The sequence below is a fragment of the Euwallacea similis genome, chromosome 2, assembly GCF_039881205.1.
Source record: "Euwallacea similis isolate ESF13 chromosome 2, ESF131.1, whole genome shotgun sequence".
Classification (NCBI taxonomy): domain Eukaryota; kingdom Metazoa; phylum Arthropoda; class Insecta; order Coleoptera; family Curculionidae; genus Euwallacea; species Euwallacea similis.
The window spans coordinates 1,809,229-1,836,617 of NC_089610.1; the positions used below are offsets into that span (position 1 = coordinate 1,809,229).

The following is a 27,389-nucleotide window of genomic DNA, read 5'->3' on the forward strand; positions in this document are numbered from 1 at the left end:
TAAAAATAAAAAATATGAAAAAGTCCCTTTCTGAATATTTTAATTCCATCAATTTATTTTATGGCGCTGCTCAAAGAATTCTATGTTACAACTGAGCACAACAACTGAGCATAATAACTGAGCGTTTGAACGTGGCACAAATAACGTTTCCTTTTTTTGAGAAGTAGGGATAAACGTTATTCATTGCTATGAAAAGTGAAATGTTGAGAAACTTAATATGATAATTACGTAATGTACTATGATTGTCAATTAGAGAAGAATAGTATATGCTGTAACAAGTATGGAATTAATAATTTACGAGTTTTAGACGATACTTTCTCTCTAACACAATCTATTTTATTGCGTGTATTATGAATCGTACTTAAATCATGAATTGAACAGCACCATTTGACATCATTACAGCGAACCATCTACGACCATATCCTTTCATCTCTGGTCCTTTCTTTTACATTTTAAATGAAAGAATTAAAAACAAGAAGGATAGAATAATAGAGAAATTAACTTCCGGAACATGAGAACAGCTCTGTTAGGGAGACTTTGGATACATTCTATTTATTTTATAAAAATTAAACATTTCAAAATTACAGAGGGTGCAAAAACGTTGACCTCTCAGAACACACACGTCAATGCAACACAAAACGAAAAAAATGGTTGTTTTCATTCCACAGGGTGTTTAAATATTTATTTTTATTCTGTAAATTGGAAACAAATCTTTAATTTAGAGGCCTTACATTGCTCCTACAAAAGCTTGGGGGCACAGCAAATTAATTTAAGATATCTATTGATGTGTTTGTGGAATGTTTGTTGAAATGTTGATGCGATCTGGAAAGAATAAGTCTGTCCATTGGAAGTTGGTTTTAAGCCGTGTACGGAATTATACTACAGGAGGCCAGAATTTTTCCCAAGAAAGCCACACTGAAATGCCGTATTTCCATTTTGAGGCACTCATGCGATAAAAATGCAAAACCCAAAATTATGCCATAAACCCATCGAGTCATTTTAAATTAAGTCCGGGCAATAAACCGCGCCTGCAAAAACTCGCAACCTTTATTAAGGCAATTTATCAAGACACTTCACACGGCGCTTTTAACAATACAAAAACCCATTTAATCTATCTTTTAAAACTAATTTAGTCGTGGGTCGTTTTTTATTCGGGAACATCCTTCTCTTTTTTCGGAATCCCTCCTCGGTAAGATTATAATTTGACATGACGTGTTTAGGCGCTGGTGCTAAGGCTCCCAATGACAGCCTGTGATTAATGGAAAAAATTCAATTAGTTTTCCACCAAAGGAGCGAGAAAGACGGGGCGATTAGAAAATTGGAAGGCGGCCTGGCACGGATATGAACTAATTAACATGAAACTGTTTAAACAGACCACTTCTTTGTGTTGTGTGGTCTATGACTGACCGCAGTACCGGAAAAATCACTTAATTCGATCCCAGGCTTTACGTTCTCTGTGCTAATCACCCCTCGTTACGTGTTTTTGAGCGTTAGGCTCAATGCGAGGAAATTAAATCCTCTTTATTATTTTTTTTATTACAGATCTTTTTTAACGTAACGCTTCAGATAACCGCATTCTTTCTAAAAATTATTCGATTGCACACCTGCTGCGACTACATGCAGTTTTAAAGACCCACTTTCTTGATTACCTTATGCAGGGTCGGACTTTTCAAGAATAATAAACAGGAGCCAAATTCTTTACTTTACGACTCTTTGTTTGAAGTTTTAGAGACCTCAGAGTTATTGGGCTAATTCGGGGAATTTGCAGCTGTCGAGAGTTGCACCCTCTGAGCTTCAAAATCCGATTTGACAAGCGGTCGATTTCATCTTGAGAAAATTGAAAATTCCGGCTTTCCAGTATAATTCCTTGAGTTGGCCCATTAAGGTATCACTGATACAATCCTATAAAACCGAATTAGAATCATTTTGCAACGGAGTGTTCCAGTTATATAAGTGGGCATTGAAGTCACACCTGTGCAACTAACAACCTAATTACGGCACTGTTCTTTATTAATAACATGAATTAACAATGTGATTGGTTCCATATGGTTATTGCGAATATTGCACATGCAACTCAATTGTTAATGATTCGACATTAAACGAGAAAAGAAATTTTTTATGCTTAATACTTATGTAGATTTCATTTTGCGCTTGTGTTATTCATGTTAGGTGAGTTGTTGAACACAAGCAGCTTGTTCATTATTTAAGCTTATAAGTTATGCAAGAGGGTTTCGTATTCAGAAGTTCAATAATTTACAGCGATCAACGAAATACGTAGGTATATGCGTCAATAAATTAACATTTCAGTAATAAATAGCTTAAATTTAGAGTTTGGTATTTTTATTGCTTTAACTTTTATCCTTTGGTTTAACCCGTTTAACCTTTATTTTCACTTTTTTATACAAAATAGAATGTATAAATGACAGAGTTTTATTATGAAATTAAATCGTGGATTGGAAAATGCACATATTGTTTGTATACATCTCACTGAAAGGTATGTTCAAATTGCTCATATATGTATACAGGTTTGGCGTTCATTACTGCAAGCATTCAAAAAATATTTCCACAAATAGGAAGCGTATCGAGATAAATTAAATTTTGATATTTAGGTTCACTAGGCGAAAGAGAATTTTTTTAAAATCATAAATGTGTTAATCCAGTGTGTGACAAAATTACATTTTTCGTATTTTTTTAAACGTTTTGTGGGAAGATATAAAAGAGTTTGTGCATATAAAAGTGAGTATAAATATAGGAAGAACTCAAAAATACCTAGAGATAGTAACAACAACGCAAGCATGCATACCTAGCACTTAAGAGAATACGTTTCATTGCTAATTACAGTCGAATTGAACATTCTTAGCGATTTTAACCGCGGACAGCTAACAATTCTGTATAAAAAGCTCTGGAAGAGCAATTTCGCGGCTTCTTTCTTGAGTTTCCGACAAAGGTTATTCCCTCCATTAAACCTACCTAGATGTCCCCTGGAGGGAGGCGAAAGAAACTGGAACAAAGGGCAGTAATCTTGTTTCCTCAGATCCGCAAAATCAATCTCTGAGAAACGAAGTACGCCACAAATATATTGATAATTGGAAATTGAAGCTTTATAATTATTAGGTTTATATGAACAAATCGAAAGTGAAGCTAAAAGTGGTTGAAAAGAAGTGAAAACGAGTCGATTGCCACTCAAAATTCATAAGGAAAAAATACGTAGAACGTCACTGATCATCATGAATCTTAATTTGACAATATTGTTATCTACACACATCTGCAATGCTAACTTTCCGAAATGTTAAAACATCATAATTTCGAATTTTCTAAGCCAATTTGAGAAATATCAGGGCCGTACTCGAAATTCTGAAAATTTGTCAGAGCTCTGAGAAACTAAATGCGTTAGTTTTCATAAACATTGACATAGGTACTGTAAATTGAACGCTGTAAGAGTTCTCTATAATTTAAACAACATTCAGTTGACTTCAACAAAAACAGAGACATACAGAACAGTGTCCAAGCAACACTAAAAGCGACAAATAGATCAGATAGAAGATCAATTTGGAAAATTTCTTGACCTTGACGTTCGTAACTTAGAGCATATCGGATGCTATAAGTAGTCTACAATTCCAAACATTTTTCATGGAATTATAATAAAAGCAGTAAATGCGTACTGGGTACAATTTCAAGGGAATAATTAGAAACAAAAGAAATATAAACATGAGAAGTACGTTAAGAAAATCGCTGAGCATTGCAAGGAGATCCAGATGCATTCGAACTTGCTTTGTACTACTTACTCTTAATTACCCATAGATCCGCCACTGCTCTGTATATTGCCTGGAATGAGAAGAGAGACGTTGGAATCAAGAACTACTGTTGTCTAGAAATCAACTGGTTCGTTTAATACGTTTTCTGGTAGGAATTTTTAGCACTTCTGGATGCTCTGTCTCTTGGACGGTAGAGAAACTGGAAGAAAGAATTAACCTCGCCTCTACAAATCAACTGGATTCGGCTTTTCTCAGTTCATTTCTCGCATTTTAAACAAGATTATTCCTTTTATTACACTTTCCTGAATGGAATTCCTAACAAAGCCTCTGGATACTCTATATATCCCCTTTATTATCAGGGGCGGATTAAGAGTTTTCTCACCCCTGAGCAATCAAAATTATTTCACACCCTCTTGGTGTCTCCCGTTAGTTTTTTTTTAATTCCAAAAAGTAGTTATGTTTTGTTTTGGTTTCTCCTTCTGCAGCTCTTCACCCTTATTTATGTAGTTCGCATGGTTAAGTCGACCTTGTTTATTATCAGAAGTTATTGTATGTGTTTGTGCGTTCTTACTATTGTTGGGTGGAATATATCTTTCATATGCGAGGTGAATTTTTTTATAGTGAAATAAGAGGTTTACTTGAAACCAGTTCATTCCGCCCCTTCATTAAAATAAGCCTCCCTTAACCTCTAGAAAGTGTATTAAATCTTATCAACCCCCAAGAACTGGTTTCACGTAAATATTATATATTATATTTCGCTTTAAAAGAAAATCACTCTGTATACTGATTACGTATTTTTAGTCACGGGTATTATAAATCCATCAAAATTTCTCTGCCGATTTGATGTATTGAATCCGTTAGTTTCAAGTCGAAAAGTTTCTTAGCCTTTAACAACTGCACGGCTGGAAAACTAAGATGCATCAGTAGTGATATCATTAATCTCTGGCCCTAATAGCAGCAAGAAATTTGATATATTTTTGGAAAATATAAAGAGCCCTTCAAGATTTCAAGCCCAGATGATAAATGAATTTCTCGACTTTCTCGTTACAATGTTCCTCGAGCAGTGGAACAAGAACTGGCAAAGTAATATATTTTTATGTCTTACAACAGCTAGCTGCTCTAGCTCATTTAGCAGGTCTTTGCATTTTATTAGTAGTTATGTTATAGTGCGCTGCCAGGCGAAAATTACTCCACATAAATATGCAGAATTATGTTCTTTGTAAAGTAAATTAGAGCTTCCCAGAGAGGGATTTTTGCTGCGGCTCCAAAGACACTTCACAGATTAAGAACAAATTGGACCATTTCAGGTAAATGAGGCTCGGCATCTTTTTGCAGTAATATCAATAAAATAACGAATTATACCATTGATCTGCCCGTTTAAATACCATGTCTGTTTCCCATGAAGTTACGAACCGCAGCCTCAATAACACAGCGGGGATTCGTTTTTAGTAGCTGCGCAACAAGCCTGGGAAACAATGAAAAAGACTTCAAACGATCACGTTGAACCTGTTTTGAATTATCACCTAATTCGAGGAGACCGTAAAGAAACGTGGCTGACATTTTCTAGGCCAAAGGTGGTTTTCGTTTCAGAAACAGTGACCTTATCTTGGGACTCATCGTCACATCTTTTCGATGGGAACTGGAGATAGCGGAACCAGGTAGACCCAATTTGATTCAAAAGTTCGTTAGTTTTCGTCATTAGATCATTCTGAGAAAAAACTATGATTCAGAGTAATTGCAGGTAATGCGGCTCTCAGTCGGAAGTGTTAAAGAGGAAAACAAATCGGTAGTGTCAATCTTACAACATGAATAATTAATAGTTTTGCTTAAAACTACACAATTCGTTGTGCTCACAAAGTCCACAGATTAATGGGCCAAATAAACAGATTCGTGTTTACCAGAACCAGACTCATATTTCCAAGCAGATAATATAGGTATTTTGACAAGTCAGCCCATCCTTTGAAGTTCTGAGAGACATAAAGGAGCCTAAAAATTACCTCATACATAAAACTTGTAGGCCGGCGCGGTTTATTCATATAGAGCAGAGCCCGCTTTCAAACTCCTGTTTAGGGTTATTTATAGTCTGTTTGATTTACATTTTACAAGGAAAAAGTGCGGTTTCCGCTCGTTTATCATAACTCGGTGCCATGAAAGTGTCAGTGAGGTGATGGCGAAAGACTTGAGAGAGAGAATACAGTTGCCGAGTTCTGGAACATTCGTCCTGACATCGAACAGATCACCTTGGATATTAATCCATGCAGTGGGATCTGAGGCATTCACATTTAGATGAAAATAAGTAATAGGTAATTAATATCGAGTGAGCAAAAGGTACTGCCAATTAATGGAACTTACAGGACAGGAAAAAGGGACATGAGAGATAATGGGAAGGCCGACGTCAAATCGTTCATAAGGTGATCAAAGAATCACAGGGGAAATAATACAGTAATAAAAACTAATTGAAGATATTCTTTTGCATTCCCTATTATAAACGTGACAATTTTTTGACGGGTTTTGACGTCGAAATAAAAACTTGTTGTTCCAGGTAGGTCTAGATTTGTTTAGGTTATGCTCATATCCCAATTTCGAAATTTAGAGAGAAGCGGAGGTTGGGGGAATGTGACGAGGAGGTCACCAAGGGGAACGTCTCCCCGCTGTTGCTGAGATCTGAGAAGGAATCGCACAGACTGAGCGGTATGTTGGTTAAAATCATGAAGAGGAAGTCGGATTTCGAGAAAAATCAATAGAGGTGTGTTGCATTCCCGATGGAAGCCGATGGATGAAAGCCAAGAGCTATTTACACCACCCTCCTCCCGAGGTAATGCCTAGCGGCGGTTCCGGATGGGGTTCAGGATGAACAGAGGGAAGGCGTTTAGTCGCCCGAGGGATACCAATCCGACACTATTTGGGTGAATAAGACCGCCATGTTCGAACGCAGATTCTTTAACCCTCTATAAAAAAAAAGGTTATGCTTATATTTGCGACCGGAAACCTTCCGTTACTCCGGAATTAGGGCAAATAACAAGACCCGAAAATATTGATTGTGATTGTGAACAGTGATTTGCTTGGGCTAACTAGCAGCTTAGTTTTGTAGTAGTTTATGATAATATTATTTCCTTGTAAAATTTACCATAAAATACCAATTAGTTACTTTAATTCTGGTTCAAATTGAATTTGTTGTGCAAATTCGTTGCCTATATTAAATTAAACTCAAGCTGAATTCCTCCCAAGATTATCTACAAATTTATTACATTAGAAGTCAAGGTCAATGCTTCTAAATTTCTCTACAAACTTGATATGTTAAAACAAGCTTTACTCCTCGTAAATTTCTCCACAAATCTGTCACGTTTATTCATATTTGCTACTTCCCACATTTCTTTACAAATTTGGCTTCAAATTTTAAACGAATCGCACTATGCAAATTTAGTGTGTGACAGTTCAACATTTATCTGCAAATTTTGCATAAAATCACCTTTAAAATAAAAAAAATCGGTCTAAATTATTCTGCATTTGCTACGTTAAAGCGAGTTCGTTAAATTTCCTTCTAACTTTCTTTACAAATTCGTTACGATATCAAGTTCAGTTGCTCCTAAATGTCTCTACAAATTTAATACGTTTTACTTCTCTAAATTTTCTTTACAAATTGATCACCTTAATTTCAGTGTACATTCTCCTGTATTTCTCTACAAACTTGTTGGGATAATTCAAGTTGCTGCTTCTTACTTTACTCTATAAATTTGGTCCCAAATTTTGAACGAAACACACTGTTAAGTTCAAGATGCCCAACGTTTCTCTGCAAATTTTAGGTAAAACTAACTTCAATTCCTCCTAAACTGTTCTACAGATTTGTTACGTTAATTCGAGTTCGTTAAATTTCCTCCTAACTTGCACTACCAATTTGTTACGATGCCAAGTTCAATTCCTCCTAAATGTTCCTACAAATTTGATTCGTTAAATCAAGTTTTACTCCTCCTAAATTCCTCTACAAACTTATTGTGCATATATGAATGGGCTCGATATATTCCTCAACACAATTGCCCGTAAATTTTAATCAAAACCGTAAACGAATCGATCATTTTTTCTAGAATCGCGTTACGTTGTCGAGCTGAATTTCTTATATATTTTTGTACAAAAATGTGTATGCTCGTCAAGGCGATTAATTTGATGTAATTCTTGATGGTGGTTTTCACCAAATGTTTCAGATATCGACGATCAAAGTTTGATGAACGATGAGAAATAAGATAACGTTTTCATGCCTTCCAAACATTTCATTCTTTGGCGGCGACCATAGTTCGCAGAATGAATGAAATCTGAATCAAACTGATTAGATATAACTGTTTGTAGATGCCTTTGAAATTTTGGGAAAATTGGCTTAATAATATTTTAAAACCACCTCCAGCTGTCTTTTACTAAACTTTGCCAGACATTTCCTGATCTTCCATGTACCATAATAAAATTGAACCGCATAAAAAGCATGCAATCAGGCCACAAAGCAGGATACAGCTCCACGTGAAACCAGCCCATAAAATTTCCCTTCCGTTATTCCTACTTCTTATAAGCACCGGATTGAAAAGTCGTAAATTTCCGTAAACAAAGAAAATACCTCTAACCCATATTTTTCATATTTTAATCCATCCTTTATGACTTTACAGACTCCGGCTTACATACCCAATTTTTATTAATATTATACGAGCATTATACAGGGATTTCAAGAGAAGCCACAACCAATAGAGAGCTCTTGGGAAGTCGACAAGAACGCTAAAGATTTTACAGCAATTAAATACCATAGTACTTCTACATTAAAACTTGGAATTGCAGAAGTTTACGGCTGGATATCAGATTATATGGAATTTAAATCAAATTGAATTTAAGTTATGTGTGAGAAGTGCTTTGAGGTTTTTAACGTACATCCCTAATAAACCGTTATTTGCCACGAGACATTTTTGTTTTTATTGCAGGCTGCTGACACGAGAAACCGCACTGTAAATGTTTATGTTTCAGAAAAGGTGTTATGTTTTCAGTGCTGCTGAGTTGACATAGACGAAACAGAAAGGAAATCGTTAATGACGGAATTCATATTTCACTGTGTGAGCGTCTTTACTGTAGTTTGTATGATCCCAATCCTGCTAAATATAGGAAATGTGTAGTTAACTCCACTTAACCGAAGCAAATACCTTCCTGCGCCTTCTTCGTCTTGAATATTGGGCGTGTCACTCACCTGCAAAAAGGAGCATTGGCGATTAAAGAGGAAGACATTATAAAGATAGTGATTGAGAGTACTTAAGATCATTAATTACGTCCTTGGGACGAAGAAAACCAGTTGGAAGGCAGAGAGTGTTCTAATAATAGATCGGAAAACTCGTTTCATTGAAAGTCATTTGATTAATAATTCCCCTCGATGAGGATCCATTTATCAAGGAGTGCAGTCTAATAAATTGAAGATAGTTACGACGGATGCGCTCTAAGATTCGACGTCTTTAATAAGTTATCCACCGGATTGGAACGGTTAATTCGAGTTGCGATAGTTGCCTGCATGAGAACAATACCTACAAGAAAGTCAAAACTGTACTCTCGCAGGGAAATTAATTATTCAGCAGTTTAACCCTTCAGCTTAAATAATAAACAAGTTCCAGATTCGGGCATTGTTAACCCCCCTTTTTGTTGTGGAACAAACTTCACACCAGGCGTTTGTTGTTTAATATCAGCAACTTTTACACCAACTCCGCTTAAAGTTTTGGTATGTTTCAAATAAAAGGCAACGTGTTTATCGGTTGAAAATTGTAGTTTCTACACCCTTTTAAGGATAATCACGAGATAAAGTTTACAACCCTTTAAATCATTGAGTTTTAGAACTGTAGAATTTGAGGCATTCATAAATCTTCATCTTCCCTCTACAATCAACTTCCAATCTTGGCATACTTTTAAATTCCAAATAAACCTGTCCAGTCATTCAATAAATACTCTTCTACCTACGATAGATTGAATTTGGCCTGGAAATTTATGTCTCTCGAACATGGTAAAGTTATTGCGTGTTGATAAACACTACGTGCTGTATTGAAATATTTCAAATTAGGATTACCTAACCAACAACCTCTTATAAGAAGCTATAAATCATCTCTCGTGCCTAAATACACTTTAAGTTTATCCGGTGGTAACTTGGATCGACCATCATTTGGGGAGTTGCTAAGGGGTTTTCTGGCAAAAGGAGGTAGAGATTATTTATGATTTCAAGTTAAATTCGTTGGATTTTGCACTAAAATTTCCAATCTTTGTAGCTTTAAAAACTGAATACATTTTGGTATTAATAAGAATTTTCTTGTAATTTTGTTTGAGATCCTCCAGATCTCTTGAGGAGATATGGGTTTCTTGGAATGTTGATCTTGTCTAGAAAGTTAGGTTGGTGTTGAAAATTTTGGAAGCATAATGTGCATTTTATGTACGACCGAATACCCTTCTACGAGTAAATATGCCGCTTATAAAAAGAAAGATGCAAGAGCAAGATATATTATAGAATGTTTCCAACTATGTGAAGTTAAGTTGAAAAAAGCTAACTGATACTGATGGTGCAGTTCAGGAAAGTTAAGTAATAAATTATTTGATTTATGAAGTATCTATTGATAATCTTATCCAAACGTTAATGGAGTTCACAGAAAAAAATCTGTGTCTACTCAATTTAGCGTTAGAAATTGACACTTTGTGGTGCGGAAAAGGAAAATAATTTTCATTAACTTGCGAAAATCGCTATTTGCGAATTGATCTCATTACCCCAGGCAAGGATTTGGCCTGTTCGATTGAGTGAGGGAAATGGCCCCCCGCATGAGAGAACCCTGGATTACAACTAGTTACCACTGGTTAATCACGGATAGGGTTTAAATAAATTTGGTTTAAAAGAAAATTTTGTTTTATCTAGAGAGTGTTGTTTTTCCGGAGCTGTTTATTTGTCACTACCTCTTCTTTCGTGGGTAGTCTCCTGGTCATATATTGTCTAACAGCTTCTCTTATAGAAAATGGCATCTTCTGGATCATTTTTAACTTCAAATTTCAAAGTTAAAAATTTTGCAATTCCTTTTGACAGCATGTTCTTTGATTCAGTTAATGTCTGGTAATTCAAATCTCTGCGGTTTGCATCATTGCTGACACATCAAGAAAATTTTGGATTGTACATTGACCACTCTTGATAGAATGCCAAGAGCCTTCGAAATGCAATTCCGGGGACTTTTTGTTTTTTAAATGGTATCATCTACTATATACTCTTAGAAAAGAACCATAACATCTATCTCTCCTTCTGAGCTAGCCTCATTTGAGGGATGGTATGAAAAGTAACCACATTTGTGCAAAGGTAGTAACTACATATCCGGAGGCGAACATAAATAGGAATCTGAGAATGACAAGGGAAGTAAAATAGATAAAAAATTACTGCTTGGAATATACAAGATTGAAAATTCATGATGAAGAGGAAAAGTTCAAAGAACAAATTAGGGGGGTGGGGTGAGGAAGGAATAGATTGAAACAAGTAGTAGAAGAAAAGAGAAAAGAATTGCACACCTCGAAGATTTATGTATTAAACCAAACTTAATGGATGCTTTGTCGATTGGGGCCGATTCATTCAACATCTCAACGTGTGAGAAGGATTTAAATCTGGAATCCGCATAAAGAAAGGGCCATAGACCGGGATGTGCAAGATCTGAAAAAGAGGAGCATTTAAATGGCATACTGTTGCCATACAAATGTGGAAAATTACAAAAAAGGTGAAGTTGTTCGAACTTTTGGATGAATAATAGGAAGAAGCATTAACGCGATATTTGTTTATGTCTATGCTTTTGTAAAATTTATTTCATTCGTTTTCTGTCTATTTGTCCCCTAAGTACACGAGAACCAATATATCCGAACCAACATTAGACATGCACGCCCATTTCCCATAAATACCAATAATCCCCCGCAAAAAGTAAGTCTTATTGTACTCGGAGCATTACCCCCGAAAAAGGGAGTACTCTGATATCTGTAAATTATAGAAACAGCGTAGATAAATCCATTTTGTTCGACGTTTGGCATAAAAGCAAGATTTATTGGTATTCTTATCGCATGTTTTGGGGCTCGGGAGGGTAAACCGATCGTGTACACATCGACATAAATCCCGCGGATGTTGCGAAATTCCTAGAAAATTTTTCTCAAACTTTACAAAGATGATCGCTAGTTCAGCCCAACAAATCATTTTCAACCCTGCCCCAGGAAATCTAGACAAACGCACTTTGTGTGTGCGATAACCATCTGGACTAACTACAGTTACTGTGCACTATTCTCTTTCCCTTTTAACTACCCTAATCCCGTACCCCTCACACTTTGCGATTCATTAAGGGTTCGTTTCAGTCACGACCCTTAACTGCCTCATGTTCGTGTACCCACACATAGAGACCCACAATCCCTATTCTCTTTCAGATGTCCGAATTCCAGCCTTTATGTCTATAGGTTTTGATGCTCGAAGCCGATTTCTTTCCACCCTCTCAGCAAAGGGACCTACAGCAATATAATTATTTTGACCATGAACCGTTGCTCTATTACAATCGGGGATATATACGACACTCTGTACACAAAGCCCTCTGTATATTTAACTGCAAATAATGTATGCGTTAGCCATTCTGAAGAGTTGTTAAAGGTGACATAATGGATTTCCGTGTTGACAAGGTGTGAGTGATAAAGCCTTTATTTTTAGGTAAAAACTTCCATAAGGGTTATGGATGAGATCTATTAAAACCGACACATTTAAAGGTTAAGATTATGATATATTGCGGGATTTTGATCCTAGTGCCAGTACAGAAAGGGTTAAATGGTTAAAGAGAGGCCCCATACTCGAACTTGAAAGGAAGTTTATCGAATTTGGACCGCATGTCTTGAAAGGGTTTTATGTAAACAAGATCCGACGAGCTCTGTACCCCGGTCATGCCCGAAATGAAATGCAAATTGGCGACAAAGGCGAGTTTTTGAAAGTAAAATTCACTGTTGAGGGAAGTTTCAATGGAGCTGGAGGGCAGGTGAGAGTTTTTTAGGATGGGTTGATGACCGCGAACATGTTGCAACCGGAAATTTTAAACACGAGTAAGCTCGTTATTAAGCTAAATGACTTTCTAACCTTTGGACGGTTTCAAGGTTAATTTTATAATTACCAATGAACCCATTAGGTGCTAGACTAACAGTGTCATATTCTTTTCCCTTAACATGGTCTAGACGATCAATTATCAGGGAAATTGAGTGGTTAATTGCATAATAATTATCCTATTTTGAACTAAAGTTGGGTTTAGTAGTTACGTCTCAGGAAGTGGTGATTGCAAGAGAACTGTTTCAAATAGCAGCCCATTTAGTGCGGATTTACACATTAAAAATTCTTTAATCCAACTAAATAGCTTCTCTATTTCTTAAAAGTGGTGAAATTGAGGCTTCAATATACAGTATACCCACAGATAGGTGAATCGACTCTTGTAAAAGGTAAAACATTTTCGATTTAAATTTTCATTTTTTGGGGTTTATTCCTGTTTGGTTAAAGATTAATTTTTAACATAATTTCACTTTTAGAAAATCAAGTACGTTTTGGAAATTTTTAATAAATCTATTTTCCTGTAAAACAAAGTGTCTCTTCTGTATAAAATATGATACAATGTTATTAAAAAAAATTGTTTAGAATCGGGACCTAAGCTCATACACTAAATTTGAAAGTTCTCGGCCAACTTTGATTTTTCCCATTTTCTTGTATTTTCTAAATCAACGAATTTTATTTTTACCAAGTTTTGTTTTATTAAATTGATAAATTATTATCATTAGATAAATTAAAAAATGTATAATCTTATATTAAATTTAAAGCTCCACTAAATCTCCTCCCAACTTTGCACATTTTTCAATAGTGTCAGAATTCCTTAAAAGCTGCTTGTACGTATTCTCTAGGAATTAATTGAACTGCCTGTGTTATCCTGTTTTTTTTATATTTCTGTACCATTTGGAATGTGTTCTTCCTAAACTATTTGTTTCTTTCTTGTCCAGACAAAAAAATCCATTATCGTAAGGTCTGGGGATCTAGACGGCCAAGATATCTGGCTTATTCTCCCAAACTATCTTTCACCAAATTGATCATTTAGCCAATCAGTAATCATTTGTGTAGAATTCGCAGAGTACCAGTCATTTTGAAAGAAATGTGACTGTCGAATATTTAAAGAAAGTTCGTCACAAAATTATTGCTAAAAATAAAATTTTGTGATTTGGGAAATACAACAAAACGAGACAAATTAAAGTTGACCGAGGACTTTCAAATTTGGTATATGGGCTTAGGTCCCGATTCTGAACAACTTTCCTTAATAATATTATGTCGTATTTGACACAGAAAATACACTTTACTCTACAGGAGAATAGGTTTTTTTTGAAAATTTCCAATGTATACTTGATTTTCTAAAAGTGAAATTGTGTTAGAAATTAGTTTTTAACCAAGCAGGGCTAAACCCCAAAAAATGATGATTTAAATCGAATTTTTTAAATCTTTTACAAGAGGTGGTTTACCTATCTGGGGACACATGGTATAAGGTGTTTCTGAAAATAATGCCATAAATTCAAACACGTATTCTAAATCCCAAAATATAACAAAAACTTCATAAAAAACATCTATCATAAGGCACGTATATGGAATCCTAGGTTTGAAAATGGAAACTCTACTTCTGGTCTAAGTGAGTACAAATGACCGGCCATTCATCACAGTTAAGCTCACATAAGCTCCCAGCCCCATAGAAGATATTAAAGCTACCAAATTCGTTACAATCCCCAGAAAATTGCTAAATATCAATAGTTTCGGGCACTCAATATTTTATTAAGTTCCATAATAGGCCATTAAAGCGAAAAGCAATAAGCAAGATAAATACGAAAAAACATCCTTGGAAAAGTCTCCAGGGATGACATAATGAGCCTGATCAGGACTAATGCGCTTCACGATGAAAATGAATATAGCGGCAGCTACAGTAAATTTTTATATTATTGATTTAGATGGCGAATGATATGCATAAATTATATCTTATGCGGCACCTCTGGGAAATACGCATTGAGTGCTGCTCTTATCACTTGAGTCATTCTATGACGATGTCATCCAATGGATTGAAGAGATGGACAAATTTACAGGTTATCAGAGGTGGTTTGGATTAGACGTCAAGAAAGCTTCATGAAGAAATGAATTTAAATTTCAATCAGTTTTGATGAAAAACGAGGTACTCTAACAGAAACCCTCTCATTAAGCTCCGATTATACAACCGCAGCTGAGGCTATGTTCAACTTAAACTTTAGCTCATTTGGTAAGATAAGAAATTTATTCTCATCAAATTAACTTTAATTATAACAACATTACATTATGGGACGTTTCTGGTGTACCTAAATGGAAATTCTGTAAATTTCGGTGATATCAAATGTCAAATGGGATATACGGAGTCAATGAGGTCTCTGATATCAGAGGTCATTGGATGAATCCAATGCGGGATATCAAAAGACTAAGACAAATAATTACAGGCATTCCCGTAAAAGGGGAGAGTTTTTTTTAATGGAAGGTCGCCATGTATTAGTGTCCTTATGACGTAATTTTGATGTTAGAGACGCGTGATGCGCCAGCAAAATCGGCACATATAAGACATAAGGGGGTTGTGGTCACGTTATTTTCCCCGATTTCAACGTCATGGGTTAGTGACTCATTTGCTAGAAAGGGGCGTCAAAATTGCGAAAAAGCGATTTTATATCCAGGATTTCTAGACCATGGTTTTGGATCATTCTCATATTGAAACGTTTTAATTGGTATTCTGGATCCGCTACTCCCAGGCGCCTCAATTTCCCTCTATCCATCAGAATGCCCTGATACCCAGTACTAATCTGTTTATTAAACAGGTTAAATTTAGTCTCGCCTAGCCTTGGTGCTGTAAATTCATTAAGCGATAATATGCTATCACTGAAAATAATTAGCCACATTAGTCGATTAACTATGCCTGTCGGTTCAGTCGTTATGTGTCGTAAACAAATCCCGACCTAATTCTCGAAGAGTGATGTCTATTTTTGTTACGGTTTAGTGGTATCACAAACTTCAATTAAGGCCGTCTTTGAGTGGAACATTATCCGCAGTTTTTAAGAAAACATGGTTGCTCAATGGCGACTGAAAAAAGTTTGGGAAGCAATTTAAAATTGTCAAAGTGAAGGCCCGGTTGAGACTGAAAATTACGTTATGGCATGGCAGGGGAAATATTTCAGCTTGTTTGCAAAGTTTTCCCGTTTTTCCGTAAGCCCGTTTTAATTTTTTATTGGCCCGAGCAGCTGAAGCCTTGCATGAATATTAATCGGCTTTGAGTGAATTAAAAACGCTTTCCTGGTGGATGGGTGTGGGTATATTCGTCTTTTTAAGGTGACTGAGCAACACCTTTTTTCGACCTTTTACAAAAGTAACACATTTTTTCCCGGAAAGAGCGGTACGATGTCATTTATCTCTGGTAAGTTTGCGCGATATTTCTCCTCCTTGCTCAGGCCATAATTAATTTTAGCGTTTTTTTCTGCGGTGATAAAATAAAACGGGGCCTCGCTCGGAGGAGCAGAAAAATAACACACTGGGAGCTAAACGAGCGGATTAAGGAAATTAAAATACGCGGGGATACTTAAATTTAATGCGGCACGTAATTTGTAAGGTATTAATTGTATAAATTTATCTTGAGACCGCAACGAAGCGGCGCAAAAGGAAAAATTCCGCTAAACCCGAAGTTTTCTAACAAGTTTGCTCCCGGAGCGGATAAGGTTTCTTGGAAGTTCCGCGTCAGCGAGCGGGTACGGCATCGACAAATATTTGCATACTTTAGTAATAACTCTCCTGCTTTAGTGAAATTGCAATTACTTTATGCAGTTTCCTTAAACTTGGTTAGGGCGATACGCCATCGCGTGTTGGAAGGTTATACAAGTTATGCTTTGCCCTTGATTCAAGTTCGTAGTCCCGCAAAGAGTCATCAACCTCATGCAAAATTAAACCTATGAATAAAATATAATGAGACTAACTTCCACCGGCCAGGATCTAAAGCGTCATAAATTACAAAAATACAGGCCTGAATATGCAGTTTTCCAAAAACTGAGGACGAGTACTTATGAGATAGTGAGGTATTTTGTTAAGGAAGTGATTTACTTCGCTAGACCCAAAATGAATGAATAACGCAGGGAGTTGAAATCTGTGTACTGTATAGATATACAATGTCAAATTCCGGAGCTGAACCATGAGGATCTTGGTGACCGTAATGGAAACGAGGGCGGTTAAATTGGGGCAAAGTTTCGCAATTTGGGGTTCAAGAGGCGAAAAATGAGAAAAATTTCGATGAGTTTCAGAGCGATTCGAAAAAAAATAAAAATTTGGAGAAACGTTATTCCAAAATCTCGTTCCAATTCACGTTTAAACTCTAAAAGAAAGTTTTAGAATGTCCATTATCGTTCATAAACCTTCCCAATATAAATCGCTTATCCTTGTTGAGAATTATTTTTAACTCAAAAATGTGACTGTATACTCTAAGATGAATGCAAAATCTGAATAATCGAAACGAGCCCAGTTTTCACTAATATCTCAATGTTCTGAACTGAACGTTGCCATTAAAGCTAGAATTGAAGAAAGGTGTTATTGGACTTCCTGAAATTATACCTATACCTTGGGAAAGCTAAGAATTATCTCAAGTTAAGAGTGATAATTTGTTATGTAATTTTTATGAACTAAAGTAACTGTAGTAAGCAAACGCGCTTTCTACTTATAATATACTTTTAAATAATTATTTAACCGTTAACAATACCACTAATTCACTCCAGAAATATTCCTTTGGCTTAATGGAACATAAAGAAAGTTTGATTAATAATAAGCCTTTATACATACATACCGTTACGAGCCAAAACCAACATTTTTTTAACCTATAATAATCTCACATTCCTCACACTGCTCTCCTTGTTTAAGATCCCGCTCTAATGTATCTCTACAATCTTTGAATCATTTCTCATAATGATAGGGCTGGGTTATGAGTGCACCAGCCGCACTGTAATGACGGTGATTAAATATCCTTCTTCGGCGATAATAATTATGGTGCAGCCTTGATATTATTAATTTGTGCACTTGGTGTGGTTGAAATCATTATGAGAGTTTGAAAGGAAGTTCAGTATCGATTGAGGAATATTCTATTAATGAGACAGGAAAATTTTCATTTTAACCTGTCAGTCTGATAGGAAAATAACTAAAATTTTTGTTCCAGCTACTCAGATTTTCATATATCAGTGCTTTGCTGAGTCCCAACCCATTGGGAGCACTATCTCCACGAGTATTTTTAAGATGCAGATTATTCACAATTTAGATATTTGCGTAATTTACGAAATCAATATTTTTCTCTGGTTTAGAAAATTGCCTCAATCATTCATCTCACACCCTCAAGAATTGATTGCGTGGAAATGTGTAAAAGGGAAGAGGTGTTAGAGTTTCTTAGACATTTGTAGCAACGCAGAACAGAAAGATTGAACAATCAGCTGTTATTTGTTCCAGTTTAGCGAAATGTTAGCCGCAAAGCACGATCTGGATTACAGCAAAAATTCATTTTTTGGTTTGGGCGAATTTCGTTATTAAACATTTTTGTAGAGAGGAAAATGTACAGAAAAGCTTCATTTATCTTGATATTCGAGAGTGCTTGAATCCACATAGTTTTCAAATATTCGAGTTATTTCAATGGTTATTTCATCGACTTCATTTGATCTGTAAAGTTCATTATAGGTTTATAGAGAATAAGAGCAGAGTGGTCGAACAATTAGTTGAGAGGTCGCTTTCATTTAATTTTTCATTTGAATCAATAATTGGAGTGAAAATCGCTTTGGTTTAGCTTCCTATTCCCTTTCTGTTCTATTTATATGTGAATATTGATGCCTTCCTAGCATTTCTTCTATCCTCCCTTTTCTTCCATTTTAGAGGGAAATTTACTTTCTCAATTTGTTCTCGTTTTCAATAGCTATCGTCTTTATAGAGAAATTTTCGATTTTGTTTTGTGATTAATCACTCTATTATCGGGGAGTGGTTAAAAATCCTGCGTGAGCAGGATCCTGATGTTTTCTGAATCTGATGTATGCAGGCACAGCGGAGCAGATAACTGGAACGACATAGAGTAGATTGATGCAGGACCATGCTCATCTGAGCTGATGTAGTGAAATGATGAAAATTATGATGATGATGATGATGATGATGATGATGATGATGATGATGATGATGGAGATGCAGATGAATTTACAGTTCACTTAGAACAGAGAATCTGATATTAAGGACGGAAAAAAGTACGTTTCCATTAGAGCAAATCGCTCCATAGTGTGGCGAAATATACCCTATCTCACAGATTTGAGATTTCAAATCCCCGGTGCAGGAAATTAATTGCCTTCGAAACAAAACGCTCAATTTTTCCGCCGTTTTAGAAGTGAATTGACGCCAAACAATCGTAAAACTACAAGTGCTTGCCGCCTCCGGTAACAAAACACTTTTAATTGGCTATATATTAATTTTTTCCTCGGAACTTTTCCACTATTTAGGGCGGCAAACAAACAATATAATGTCTTCTAAGCGACTGTTTGGCGCAGTTTATCGCTGTTTGATGCAGTTAACTAAGTGACCGAAAACACGGGATTTTTGACGGGTTAAGAACCGGACAATGAGCCATAAATAAAGCTCTTCCTCCCTCAAAGTCTCTCTTTACTGCGGAGGTGCGTTTGAATTTAAAGCCTTATATGCAAACAACACGAATCATTACTCAGTCGGAACAGCTTAATCAGATGTTATCTATTTAATGTGCCATTTTGACGAGATGAAATTGCAGACTTGATTTGGGACTGAAAGGAAAATGGTAGAGAGAGAGAGAGAAAGAGAGAGATCGTGTTCGTGCCACAGCTCTTGCTTTAGCTCTATTACATTAGGCGTATCAGGGTGGCATCAGAGATATGAAATATTCCGGAAATTACTTGTCGCATTACTTTCGGCAACCACATTATGCAGCTAAAGTAAAATACGCCCTAAAGCTGCGTTTACAGGAGGAGCGAGTTTGGAACTGGCACGTGCGTGACTGAGGTTCGTCACGCACAGCCTGGTTTTAACTAATTCAGTATATATTTAATAAGGCAGTGGTGGAGGTCTTTGGGCGGAGGTGTCTCAATTAGGTTCTTGCGAATACGAGAACGTTTTAACAAAGAATCTTTATTTCGCCATAATTTTCGTTTTCCCACCTCTATAGAATTCACTCAATGACGTTAGATAATCTCAAGCAATTGTCACAATACATCATTACACATTGACCCGAAAAGAAGTCAACTCTCTTTTCATGTTGTTCTCGTACAGGAACAATCACAATCCAGAGACCACAATTACACCCATTACAATTCCATTGATCATTACTTCCGATAAGATAGCTCGCATAAAGCAGAGCACAAAAGGCATACCTATTACGTATACGATTATTTAATCCGCATGTGATTAAAATTGGTTATTTAGCATAAAAACAATTTGCCTATGGATAGTTTGAATTTACAAACAGTACTCTCGATAACAAAGCGTGATGGCAATAGGGAAATGTCGAGCGCATACGATCAGTGGCTTACGTTGACATTTCTTCCCCGGAATTTGAACTTTATGGGGTTAAACTGGGGTACAACGACCTCCATAGATGGGCCTTGGTATTAAGTGGCTTAAAAAAAAGTTTCCCTATAGTACAATATGATAGATTTAACATGCTCAAGACTTCAGTAACACGCAAACTAATAGAAGGCCGCAGGCGTTGCGCTAATGTCTGCATAATAGTTTACTGATCGAATCAAATATGTAAACATTATCGATAATTTTACATCGTAGGGAAGCAATCAGATGTTTTGTTTGTCGAACGTGTCTAATAAATATGAACGCGCATTGTAATATTTATGGCCAGATATAATAAATATATTTATATCAGATCGAACGGAGTTACTGATAATAAAAGTACTGAAATTGGGTCGAGAGGGTAGCGCAATTACCACCTGAAAATAACTACTATTTGCATTAAAAGGTGAGAGCTTTGTTCTGATCAATGGTAAATTAACAACTGAACAGGACATCACGATAGCACATTATTCAGGCAAAGTCGTTATTATCTTTATAGTTATCAGCGGTTTGGCATATGAGTCCCTATAGTACACTTCGTATTTAGGTTAGTTCAGGGTAGGTTAGCTCAGGTTAGATAATCCCCTTGGGAGGTGGTTAAGCAATTGGTGGAACACTCCAGGGCTTGAATTTAATATATTAAATAAAACTGCCGGGATTTTGCAGACTCACGAAAGATTGCGAAATTGATCGTATTGTACATCGTATTATACAGGACAGGTCTGAAAGTGCCAAATGCATACAGACATTCATGCTTGGAGGGCGTCACAACTAAACTGTCCAAGCACCTAAAAGAGATAGGGTGTATGAAGAAATTGGAGCTAGTGGAGGCTTTTTATCCCTGTGTTTTAATTTCGAGTAGATTTCGATTTTTTAGATTACAGGAAGAGGTATTTTTTTGAGGAAATTACTCCACGAAATATTTCTGCAGGAAATTTTCTTGCCGGATTCTTTTTATTGAGCTCGCTTTCTTTCCAAGTAGTTCTTGACCTCAGTTCCATTTCTTGCTCCTTTTACGTTCTGGATTGAGCTCAGTAGAGTTTTTAATTCTTTCCCAATTCCTTCTCTTACGAATTTTAAGGTTTTACAAGAGCTTTGTTTCATTTTAATTTTAGATCCATGTTTGAGCTGATTTTTATTTTAGTTTTCGCTTAAGATGGGATTTTACTCAATAATTTCTACTTCATTAGAAGCGTTTTTCTAACCTTGTTTTTTTCATTATTTTAAGCTTTTCTTGTAAATAGTTTTTTACTAATTTAGGTTTTTTTATTCTAGTTTTTTACCCTTGTCTAAGTTTAAAAACTGTTTTAGCGTAAAAGACGGCCAGAAGGAAGTGATACATACCTCCTCGGTAATAAATGAATGTCTCTGAAAACTGAAAACTGCTGAAAAACTCATAATTCTCAAAAATCTGAGGAATTCTAAAGTCACCGCGGGTGGTTTCAGGTATACAGGATGTCCCAGAATGAGAGAGTTAACGCTTAACCACATATTCTTTGGTCAAAAATATTTCAATTCATGGTGCTATATCTATATACATAATTGCCTTTTTCTGGAGATACGGGCGGTTAAAGTGTTACTTCTTTTTTAAAATTTGCAGATAGGTCGAAAAAGACTATACAGGGTGTTTCCTAAATGTTAGGCAAAAATTTACAGGGCCATTCTCTGAGTAATTTTAAGAATTTTTTGTCCTTTGACGATTTTAGGAAAAATGCTTTGTTCTCTAGATACAAGGCCATAAATGTTTATTAAATTTTTTATTAGGGCATTTTAGTGGGATTGCTCGAGGATTTTTAATGGAAACATATGGAGATGGTCGGATCGGTCGTGGTGGACCTCACTTATAGCTAACTAGATCCACAGACTTGAACCCTCTGGACTATTTCCTATGGAATCATTTAAAATCATTAGTTTACACTAATCCAGTGGAAAATCTGGAAGATTTGAGAAATCGCATAATTGATAAGTGCAATTCAATAAAAAACAGTCCTGGTATTTTTGAAAGAATTTGGCTGTCAATGAGAAGATTAGAAGCATGCATCTAAGTTGGCGGCAGTCATTTTGAACAATTATTGTAGTTTTTAATAAATTTCATGAAAAACATTTATCACCTTGTATCTAAGAAACAAAGCATTTTTCCAAAAGTCATCGAAGGACAAAAAATTCTTAAAATTATTTAGAAAAAAGCCCACTAAATTTTTGCCTAATATTTAGGAAACACCCTGTATAGATTGCAACGAAATTTGGTGTATAACCTTTCTGTTTCTCAGGGCACATTCGGCGGGGGTTATTATTCTAAAACCATCAGGGGTAGTGGTCAATTGTTAGAAGGTCGAATGTTACATACACCAGAACTTTTTTATTCACTCATGAAGATGGTCGGTTTTTTGGGTGAAATTCCCGATCCGTTACGCAACTTTTTTTTATCTCTTATTGAATTTTGATTTGGTGTCTCAATTAGACGAAAAAAAATGTAATTTTTGATTTCGATTTCTGGAAAATAAGCTACAATGAATGTGATGTCATTTATATTCTTGTGTAATTGACAAGAACGCTGTCACCAGCTCATATCATTGTTGACAATGCCATTGAACGCATAGTCTTCTGATTTCATTAAATTTGCCAAGTTTTAAGTAAGTTTTGAAAATGTTTACGTTTGGAAATAAATTATATTATTACAAATCTTTGCTTTTATTTCCTTCTGAGTTAAGCGTCGACTCTCTCATTTTGGTATATCCTGTATTTTAAGGGATTATTAAAATTACTCCATGGATTTCTGAGATATCGGCTTAAAATTTGAACCGGTTCAAAAAGGTGGCGGAAATAGGTGTCAAGGTCACTCGATATCTCACTAGGTAAAAGATTTATTATACCCTGTTGGTGCAAAAGTTAAGAGCTTACAGAGATGGTTAATTGGAGGAAATTTTGAAGGTGATTGCTTTAAGAGATTCCTGACTCGTCACACGAATAAAAAGTAAGTGAACTTAATCTCCTTGGATATTTTTAGGAAAATATCGGTTTTTTAAGTTCTGATTTGTGGTCTTCTCAACTGATATGGATCTTATATCGAGTACCATGGAAAAGCCATTTCCATTTTAGATTCAAAATTGCGAAAATAAATACCTCGTGACATTGTATTTTAGAAATTGCGTAGGCTTACAGACCACATTCAGCCTGCAGCGCTCGACTGCTGCAAATTCTATAATGAACCCAATGATTCTTTAGTAGCATTTACTAGAAATGTGCCCTATTTGGTAATCCTTAATAGGTAGCTATTTTGTATGCTTTTACGAAATGCTTCAAAATTTGTGAATGAAAGATCCAACTCAACGTATTTCAATTAACGGCTGTAGGACAGACGCTAAAAAAAGTTCATGACAGAGCAACGAGTGGGCTTCTCTGTTGTTATTGTAAAGCCGGCTGGTGCCCACTTATTCCCCCTTTACGGAATATTAATTAGGTTTTATTTTTGCATATTAGATTGCTTGTTTTCCAAGTACGAACGATATGGATAACGAACACACTTGAACCATAGACGTACATGTATCTAATTAAGAAAAATTTTGAAAGTCTGAGGCCTTACTTGCAGTCTTCATTGCCAATCAGCAGTTCAATGCTGATGGAAGAATTGTATCGTCACATTTTCGCTTATTAATAATTTCATGTTCTGTTGCACGTAAATTAATTAGAAAGCAAACTTTCAACTCCTTCCTACTTAACATCGAAACCCGCAGCTTGGAAACACTTAGTTAATGCAACTTTTAATCTACAAAATTGTTAAAATTGAAATTAATTTACAACATAGTTCCAGTGGTTGCAAAGCCTGCTTAAAACCACTTTGTATGCAGCTGGTTCCTAATTGCTCGATAACTTTATTTAATAATATACTCCCTCGTTGGTAATGAGGCTTTTGAATTTTACATTATTGTTACCAGAGAATTACTAAGTATTGTTTCTCAGAAGTGCGTTAGATAACGCAGTGATAGGTACATTCTTTTACATTCATGAGGGGAATGGGAACTTACCTTTATCGAACGCGTTAATGAGTCATTATCAGGGCCAGTAAATTGCCTTAACATTTGTGTTTTTCTGCAGTTTCTTGAATTTATGAAGCATAATTTTTAATGTGATCCATCTTAATTTATCATTCTCTCGGACAAAGAAAAATTACAAAGCCCAAGTTTTTATGATTGAATCGCATTTTATTTATTCGTTCTGTGTCGTTAACTTGCAGCACATGGAAAAGCTGGTTTTAAAATTTTATGGTTTGGCATTTAGTGCCTTGTAAAAGCCCTAAACAATGCAAATTTTATTGTTTATGTTTGTAAAGAACGATGGGAAATAAAAGGATTTATATCTGAAAAACTTTCTAGGAAGTCGTAGAGTTTTGATTACAGTCATATTGCCTTTCATATTAGGCATACCGAAAATTTCAAAACAATTTTTCGACTTTTACGGAGTACTTCTTAGGCAATGATAATATTAAAATTCCTTGCGTGCGTATTCCTACTGATTGCTTAATAAAGCATATCGTTTACGTGACACAAAACTCAATGCGGCCATTATTATTTGATATCAACCGACGTTTTGGTAAATTTATATTCTTTTTCGAAACTTGTTACGGGTTTTCGTACTCCCACGGCAGCCGGCCGCCATATCTTCCTATTTCGTGTCGGAATATAAAAATGTCTTATTACCATTTTTTATGTTTCCGGCCCTCGTATGCACCCCCTTTCTATTTACTCACACACGCGCCACTTTCATCAATGTCTACAGTCTGTTACCCAGAAATACATAAATTCCTAAGTGGATGAACCCTCGAAACTGTTTAAATTTCTTTACGGCATAAGGGTGAGCATTCAAATATGTTAGTGTAGACAGTTTTTAGGCAAAATAGGAGCTTATTTTCTAGATGTTTCCGAACACGCATATTTCCGTTATGTACAGGGTGTCCGGGAATCACGGAAATAATATTTTGGGCGAAAATATCGTAGGGGTCTGAAAATGCTCCATAAGAGATCAGGAGCAGTTTGAAGGTTATGATCAAAAAATAATTTTTTTAAAACTCCCCAGCTGAATGGGATTCGAGATATTACGAGAAAAATGTTCTTTCATCTGTAGGATGCAAAACGAGTCATAAAATAGGAGTTTTATACCTAAAATGGACTTGTATCTGTTGATCCAATACGGTATCTTTACGCCACTGTTTTTTAATTGAATAAATTGAGAATTTTAATATTTTGACTTAACTAGAAGATTGTCCACGTTTAGGTGGGATAAGCTTCTTATAAACATTTTCTAGAATTGAAATGTTTTGGGCCTTTTCTCATCTCATCCAATGCGTCTCGTTTCATCCATTGCGATCTCTCGACCTCACTATAGTCACTGAGAAATACCGGAGATGAGAGTGGAATCACTATTTTCAAGAGCTTTTTAGCTAAGAAAACACGTTTAAAAGTATTTTGCTCGAAAAATAATAGAATTGCTGTTAAACTTAAGTATTTGCAAATTAAAGCTTTATTTGTCTGGATGCTCTGTATTTGATTGCGACCAATAGAGAATATTTAAGAATTTACTGCTCCGAAGAAACTTGAGTTGCAGATATTTACTCTTCACCAAACCACAGATGCATTTACGCTCTATCTTGATGATAGAAGATAACTGTCTAGTTAGGGAAAAGCAAACGAGAATCAATTCCACATTGATGCGAGTTGAAGGATATTCGGAAATTTATTCAGTCGAAAACAGCTTAGCTGAAGAGCTCCTCTTTTCTTCAAACCGCAGTTCAAGCACACAGGTGAAGAATTCTGTCTTCATCCAAATCACAGTTCAGTATTCCCCTATATGTAAATATACGCACATTAGTAGGTACATCTTCTCGAAGTATATTTGCAGAATAAATTTTGCCAGGTCCTTAATGTTAATTCGTGGAAGTGGCAATTTAGTTTGCAATTTTTGATCGTTCCTCTAAACCCCCAGCTATGTTCGCTTAGTATGACTAATACCCTCAGATATAGTTTTAGTAAAAAAAACTCTAGCTCACCATATTTATGAGCTCCTGGACCACCATCTAAACCATGTCACCTGAAAAAGAAATTCAAATTACCAATATAGAAAAACAAGTCAAACACATCTTCTAAATTCCTAATTAGGTTCAGCAATTCGCTATGCGAGAGTGTTCTTCCAGCTCTCGATCAGGTGACGAAAAAATCACTTAATCTAAAATGTCGATCAGCCTCATAAGTAATTCAATAGGCACTCGATTCGTGCCATATTTCCAATTATTAAATCTCACTTTCTCATCATCAGATATGCCCCGAACTGAAACCCAATCAGTCAATGAACTTTCTCTTAGTACAGAAATGAAAGGTATTCCCAAGATTTAAACATTTACCTTAATTGAGACGCACACGTACGTATGTTTATGGTGTCTTGCACCAGAACATGTGTCTGGCAGATTGGCTCCGGCGGCGACATATTTATTGATCCGATTTATGAGAACAATTTGTTTTAATGGATCATAATAATTTTTAGGAGGAAGTAAAATTTTTAAATGATTTAATGGATCGTCTTCACTGGTGGTACATAATAGCTAGGCAAGATTCACATGCCGCAAGAAGTAATTGATAGTCATGAGACTCAAACCATTGTTACATTCCAAATGGGGTCTCTCAAGGCCCAATAAAGATCAGGTCTTCAATTACTCCTTTACTTGCTCAGAAATTGGTAGTGTGGAGCCAGCTTTAGTGCATCATCAGCAGGAGGTCTTTGAATAATCAATGGCCGATTCACCGAACAGAGCTCATTGTCGGCCATTTAATTATTACTAAAATAAATTATTTTCTATTGTGATTCGTCGGCTACCAATATTGCCATTTCCAGGCGAATAATAATAATTGTAAATGCATGAATAAATTATGCGATATTTCCCGCTAATAATTTAAACCCAAAGCTTGCAGCGACAAGTG

The 27,389-nt window shown here is 35.8% G+C and overlaps 1 protein-coding gene and 1 long non-coding RNA gene across 2 annotated transcripts in view; one reads left to right on the top strand and one right to left on the bottom strand.

Annotated features, from left to right (window-relative positions):
- The window catches only part of caps (capricious), an 82,487-nt gene that overhangs the window by 31,409 nt on the left and 23,689 nt on the right, over positions 1–27,389 (bottom strand). The window contains exon 2 of the mRNA XM_066405575.1: positions 26,465–26,505. Within this exon, the coding sequence (XP_066261672.1) occupies positions 26,465–26,491 (27 nt within the window). The 5' untranslated portion in view covers positions 26,492–26,505. The remainder of the gene's footprint in view (positions 1–26,464; positions 26,506–27,389) is intronic.
- LOC136419336 (uncharacterized) lies at positions 12,234–27,075 on the top strand. Its single transcript, XR_010753091.1, has 3 exons — positions 12,234–12,405; positions 12,463–12,781; positions 26,956–27,075. It is a non-coding gene; the product is annotated as an uncharacterized lncRNA (long non-coding RNA).